Genomic DNA, 7,354 nt, shown 5'->3' with positions numbered 1-7,354 from the left:
TTGGTCATGGTGATTACGTTAGGAATGAATTTACACAAATGTGCATATCGTTGATGTAACTGACTGGGTCTTCAACCCGTGCCTTCAGGCGCACCATTGCAAACCTCATTCTGATGCAGGTTATATAGACCAGCCTTTCTCAAACTTCTTTGACCTGAGGCCCGGTCATGGCAGACTTTTGGGTCATAGGGCTCATCTACATGTACCCAGAAAGAAGGCTACAATAGCTCTTGGCCACGTTATATTGAAATTTGACTATACAATACTCAATGCTATACAGTGTATTATACAGTCTCTGCTCTGTTTCTAAGGAAGTTCCAAAAACAACGTCGTTCTATTAAGTTTAAGTTAAATAAATTAATAGCCTTCCAACAGGTTGAAGCGGAGCTTTGATACCAACGTTATCGATTAGTTTCAGTTTCTCTCGGCAGACGCCAAGCACTGAATGAATGCTCATACCACCACTTAATTGTAGGGCTCCATGTTTAATGACATCGATAGCAGAAACGTTTGTTTTCTTTTTTCGTCGATCCGCGGTTTCTTGATCAACTGCGATCAATCAGATGAAGCACCGGGCCTAATTTCACTCCACGACTCCGCGGACCAGCAGTCTCCATGTTGCGGACCCATATTTTGAGAAATGCTGAATAGACCACAAACCATTTTCAATACTCCGACCACGGTCACCGTTAGACTAGGGGAGGAGGGATGAGAAAAAAGATCTGGCCACAGTTCTTCCAGAACTTCGTGCCAAGTAAAAGCGTTATCAGTTTGTGTGAATGAAACGAAGCGTAGGCCATAGTGTGACATGCGTAAAACCAATGGTGTAGAGATGACGCCACAGGTTTTTTTTTTAAATGAGCCACGTTTGCATGTAGGCAATTTATATTCACAATACTTGGGACTACTAAAAGAAATATTATTTTATTGCATTGCATTGGTTGTTTAGAGTAAAAAAAAACAATCGGTCGGTATTAACGCAAGTTTACAACCGGCAAGTCGGTCGGACTAAAAGGGGAAAAAAATAAATATTTGGGTCGGTTCTAAATTGACAGGGTCGGTCGGGTTACGGCAAAGGAAAATATTTTTAAGGATGGCCTCACACACCCAACTATGCTCTCACACACACTATTATACTCTCTCACATACCCAACTACATGCTCTCACACACACTAATACTCTCTCACATACCCAACTATATGCTCTTACACACACTACTATACTCTCTCACATTCCCAACTATATGCTCTCACACACACACTACTATACTCTCTCACATACCCATTCCGATAGATTTTTTTTAACAGTTGCAGCACTTATGATAGTGTGTATATGAGATTATTATAGTGTGTATGTTAGATTATGATAGTGTGTATGTGAGGTTATGATAGTGTGTGTATGACCAAGTATGAATTATTTCCTAACCGGACCCTCATAGGAACATGTGGGAACAGACACACACACACACACACACACACACACACACACACACACACACTAGGTTAAGGGGTTAGTGTCCATCTTCTGAACAGTAAATATTTGGTATATGTGTGTTATCACCTCACATACGTCACATGGCCTTGCACATGGGACATCCTATAGCACATACGTGTGTATATGAGTGTGTGTGTGTTTGTGTGTGTGTGTGTGTTTGCCAACATGTTTTTCTCACGTAATGGCTCAAGAGACAGAGTAGAGTCCAGTACTGTGTTTCCTCTCTCTCCATTCTCCGCTTTATGGTCCTCCTTGCTCTCCTCTTTCTCTCTCTCCTCCTCTCCTCTCTCTCTCTCCTCCTCTCCTGCTCCTCAGAGTGCCGTGACAGCTGCTCAGACGCCCCCTGCTCCTCCTCGTGTCCAGCCACCAGTGTCGGACTCTTTGCCTCCGGAGGTTCATGTTCCGCTGCCCTCCAGACCCCCGCCAGCACCCACAGATCTGACCATCCACGTCCTGCCACCTCCTGCACCCCCGACACCCCAAAACATGGTGAGCACGATTATTACCATGGATATAATACAGCATGTTAAATGTCCTGATTATCATCATAGATATAATACAGCATGTTAAATGTCCTGATTATCATCATAGATATAATACAGCATGTTGAATGTCCTGATTATTACCATAGATATAATACAGCATGTTGAATGTCCTGATTATCATCATAGATATAATACAGCATGTTAAATGTCCTGATTATCATCATAGATATAATGCAGCAGGGTGAATGTCCTGATTATCATCATAGATATAATGCAGCAGGGTGAATGTCCTGATTATCATCATAGATATATTGCAGCAGGGTGAACACTAGCCACATACTGTACATATGACCAGTGTTGTGCCAGTTCACAGCTTTTCTGAACTAGTTCAAGTTCAGTTCATACATGCTCAAAGTGAACAGTTCACGTTCAAAGTTCACAATTTTAATTCTGAACTAGTTCAAAGTTCAGTTCATTTTACTTTTTAGTGAGATATTTAAATAAATACTTTTTTCACACTCTGAGCTAGATATCACTATACGTTCTTTGAAGCTGCTCATTGGACATTTGCTCATGACACTGCAATTGTGGGTTTCTTACCAGGTGATGAAACTTGCAGCAGTACAAGTACAGACAAGGTAGACCAGTTCTATACTTAGTGCAATGAAATCCAGCCCTCGGCGCTCTCGTCGTTGCCTGCTACGCGGCGTTGCTATGCCTACACCGCTCTGCTGCAATTCATCACGGGTAACGTTGTGCAGAAGCCAGTATGCTATTCAACTATTCTCAGCCGGACACTACGTTGCCCGCAATGCATTGCGCACACAATGTCAAAACCATTTCTGTCTGGTGATACATGATTTAAGCGGCACCAGCGAGAATACAGGAGGGAGGAACTTTCTCTCGTTGCGTTTCAAAAGAGAAAACAGATGTCACTCAGTTTTCAATGGAAAACAAATTCCAACGTTCATTTATAGTGATGTCTGCCGTTCATGACACATAATGTGAACTAATTCACGTTCAAGTTCTTTATTAAAAAATGTGTTCAGTTCAACGTTCACGAAAAAATTAGCGTGTTCAATGAACGCGTTCTTTTGAACTCGTTCACGCACAACACTGCATATGACAAAGAACAACCACCATAGATGCAGCATGGTGAAACTCTTAAACAGTTGCCCGCCAAATGAAGGTCTGAACTGTCTGCATGCTTGCAACAATGTAGCACAAGTATTTAGTCAACAGTATTGTTGTCATTGTTGGGAGAGGATTGGAATGGTTGTTCTGGTTACTTATGGTTGTCCTGGATACTTATGGTTGTTATGGGTGCTCATGAATGATGATGAAAGTCTTACTCAGACCGAGTGTGTGTGTGTGTGTTCTTCAGTACTGTGAGTCACGGTGAGTTGCTCTCACAGCCCCTCCTCCATAGCTGTTGGTAATGTGTATTTGCCTGTGAGGTTTCTGTGTTTGATGTAGAGATACTCTCTGAAATGAAACCTTAGCATTGACAAACACGCATTCACACACACATATGCACACACACACACGCACACAGACACACACACGCACATACCTGTACACACACACGCACACACACACACACACACCAACACTGTTGTCCAGTGGAAGGGTACGTGATCTGTTTTGAGATCAGACATTTGTGTATTTGTGTATGTGTGTGTGCTTGTTAGCGTGTGTTGTTTGGCATTTGTGTATTTGTATATGTGTTGATTTGTTTATTTGTTGGGTTCCCTGTAGCATACAGATCTGGAAGAGAAAGGCTCTGATTGGACAGGCCACCAAGACCCACCCCCTGGAGAAGGAGGCGGAGACTCATGGGCAGAAGCGTCAAGCTCCGCCTCTGCGGCATCTGATGAGCAGGTTTCTCTCTCTCTCCCTGTGTGTCTCTCTCTCTCTCTCTCACACACACACACACACACACACACACACACACACACACATTTAGCAGCTGTGTGCGTCTTTTTCTAACTTCTCAATCTAGTGTGGATGAAAGGAGTTATGATGCTGCCACCTGCTGGTCATGTTGTGTAAAGACACTGCATCTGCCCCGGGACTGAGTGGACTTTGGGTGGAGATAAGGGGGCAGAGGAATGAGCTTGGCTAGGATTGGTGGGGTGTGGTGAATGGGTGTGGCTGAAGGGCTGTTGATGTCAGTGATTGGTGGAGAGTTCTGCCTGTGGTCACTGATTGGTGAGTTCCCAAAACACAAAAGGGGGAGGCTGATTGCAACTAAGTTTAAATCAATAAAAGGCATCTTACTGAGCGCAGTGGACTTGTTAAAGGAGAACACACACAGAGGGAGAGAGACACACACACACACACAGGGAGAGAGGAGGAGAATATGGATGTGTGTATTAGAAGGGCATGAGCATGTTGTTCGGAGTGTGTGTGACTGATGTGTGTGTGTGTGTTTGTGTGTGTGTGTGTGTGAGTGTTGAGGGTTCTTGTGTGTATGTGTGCTGAGGGTGTGTGACACAGGTACCCTTTTCACACACACGCACACACACGCATACACACACACGCACATAGTACTCTGTCAGCTCATATTATACTCACCTGTCATTACAGCAAATTAACTTGTTTGTCCTGTCATGTTTGGTTTGTGTGTGCATGTGAATGCATGTGTGTGTGTGTGCAAACATATTTGTGTGAGTGTGTGTGTGTGTCTGTATGTGTGTCTATGCTGTCTGTGTCTCTGTGCACGTGTCTGTGTGTGTGTGTGTGTGTTTGTGTGTTTTTAGCCAGTCGAGTCTGAGGAGGAGAAGCAGAAACATCGGCGTCTGTGGGAGGAGGGACACATGGACTATCTGGGCAAGGACTCCTTCCAGAACATCAAGAAGAAGCTCGACCGCTTCCTCAAATAGACCCCCCTCCACACACACACACACACACACTGATATAAGCAAAGTGAAACACACACACACACACATACACACACAATCTCCTGTTGATGAACTACATGTACTGTATACTTATCTACATGTCACCTGTTACATTTTATACTTTGTGTTTGATTTCATCATAATTCTGCCATCATATAGCATGTATAACTCATGTTTATGGTCATCATATATGACTTATTGGGTACATATTGTTGATGTGTACTGTTAATGGTAATTTTGATACCACAGATTAATGAAGACCCAGTCAGGCAAAGGTAATAAAATCAGGAACAGATTTTTATTTACAATGATGCGCATCAAGAGAGAGAAGAGTCACCTGCATCTCTAATTAGATAAGGGACAAAAAGGCGTGTCAACCAATAGTCCGACCATACAATAGTCCAACCCTACAATAGTCCAACCATACAATAGTCCACTAGTCCGACCCTACAATAGTCTGACCCTACAATAGTCCACTAGTCCGACCCTACAATAGTCCAACCTACAATAGTCCGACCCTACAATAGTCCAACCCTACAATAGTCCAACCCTACAAGAATACTGTATGTGGTTTTTCAAAAGGCGTGTAAACCAATAGTCCAACCCTACAACAATACTGTATGTGGCTTTTCAAAAGGCGTGTCAAGTAGTCCAACCCTACATGAATATGTGGCTACTTTGAGACAGAAGTGAAGCTAGAATATCTAATCATAGCCACTATAATGAAAGTTCACCAACTTATGATTCTGATACCATCCTAGCAACATCCAGGATTTTGCAAGGATGGTATCCAGGATGTTGCTAGGGGACGGTATCCAGAACTTTGCTTCTGGATATTCCAGAATATTGATTCTGATGGGTATCATTGAAATGGTGAAATTTCACCAAAGAGGGTTGAAACGGAGCAGAAATCAAGGATTTCCCCGGATCCCATCACATAATATTATTAGTCTATCTTGCTGTGTGACCTTACAGGAGACTCACACACTCCTATCAGCTACAGTAGAACACTGGATACAGAACCTCAGCAGCTCAAACCGACGTCTAATTTTGAGACCAATAATGCATAATACATACATACATGAGAAACACATGTACAGCATGAATGAACATAAAAAAAGAATGATTATGATTCATGATTCTTTCACTGTACATGTATGCTATTTGATGGCCTTTAACAGGGATAATTATCTCATAGGACTCTATTTGTGTGATTTGCTGTTACTGGGAAAGACACTTTTTAAAAATCTTAGTTTAGTGTTGAACTCAGCAATCTCAGGGAGTTGGGGATTATGTTTACCAATCGTGTGGAACTGAAGTGTTTTCAGCGCCGTGTCATTCTGGTGATGTGTCTGTCAGGATAATCTGTCAGAGACATAAATAAATGCAGCATTTATAATACTGAGGCGTCAATCCGAGTGGAGATACACACACACACACACACACACACACACACACACACAGGGTACACTGACACATGACATCATGTGTTACACACACACACATAGACACACACATTTGTGAGATTGTGTGTGTAACATTCAAGTCTGGATAAACATGACAAGTCTTACACCGCTTATCCACTCGCATGGCTGCTCGTCACTTCTACGCAGACGACACCCAACTTTATCTGTCATTCACGCCTGACGACTCGGCGCGGATCAGATTGTCTCCCGGACTTATCCACACGGATGAGGGAACATCACCTCCGACTAAACCTCTCTTAAGACCCAACTGCAGGTCTTCCTAGCTAAACAAACTATATATCACAACACCAAAGTCAAAACTGGCTCCTTATGTCTTATGTCCTACTGAGGTTGTGCGTGTGAGTGTGTGTGTGTGGGATGTCCTACTGAGGATGTGAGGAACTTGGGTGTCTTGATTCATGACCAGCTGACCTTCTCTGACCATGCTGCCTCTGTAGTCCAGCTGTGCCGCGTTGCACTGTTCAACATAAAGGGGCCTATCACATTGTACACGGTATGCACTGTGCTCGGCGCTAGGTTGCTCTTGGTTGAGGTAACGTCCCAAAGATTTTTGTTGTGCTTGCCGCTGGGCTCAGCCCAAAATAAAACGACTCACAGCGCGCTGCGGTTAAAGTTCAACCTAATTGCAAAATACCACTTAGCGGCAGACCAGTTCTTGCGCGCACAATCCATTGACTATAATGCATTTCATAGCGCATGCCGCGTGTAATGTGATAGGCCCTTAAGGCGCTATTTGATACTGAGTGCTGGGTAGAGGGTCAGTAATACAGTATGGTCCTCACAGAAGACAGGCTGTGCTGTGGTCGGGCCACTAGAGGGCACTGCTCTGCATGCTGGAGTCTGCCATGTGCATAGATATTAGAAAGCTAGATACCCAGTGTTGGGGAAGTTACTTTTAAAAAGTAGTGTTTGCTTGTTACTCGTTACTTCTTAAAAAAGAGTAACCTGTTACTTTACTTAGTGACCCTCTATGGAAAGCAACTTA

General features: G+C 43.3%; 1 protein-coding gene across 2 annotated transcripts in view; it reads left to right on the top strand.

Moving 5' to 3' along the window:
- Window positions 1–6,283, top strand: part of gyg2 (glycogenin 2) — an 11,219-nt gene extending 4,936 nt beyond the window's left edge. The window contains exons 7-9 of one of the 2 annotated variants that reach the window (XM_048234257.1): window positions 1,810–1,983; window positions 3,738–3,878; window positions 4,742–6,283. In XM_048234257.1, the coding sequence (XP_048090214.1) occupies window positions 1,810–1,983; window positions 3,738–3,878; window positions 4,742–4,864 (438 nt within the window). In that variant the 3' untranslated portion in view covers window positions 4,865–6,283. The remainder of the gene's footprint in view (window positions 1–1,809; window positions 1,984–3,737; window positions 3,879–4,741) is intronic. The other variant, XM_048234258.1, reaches the window with a different exon arrangement.
- The last annotated feature ends 1,071 nt before the right edge of the window (window positions 6,284–7,354 follow it).

The sequence above is a fragment of the Alosa alosa genome, chromosome 23, assembly GCF_017589495.1.
Source record: "Alosa alosa isolate M-15738 ecotype Scorff River chromosome 23, AALO_Geno_1.1, whole genome shotgun sequence".
Lineage (NCBI taxonomy): Eukaryota > Metazoa > Chordata > Actinopteri > Clupeiformes > Clupeidae > Alosa > Alosa alosa.
Note: the sequence above shows the minus strand (reverse complement) of the source record. Positions and strands in the feature narration are given on the sequence as shown.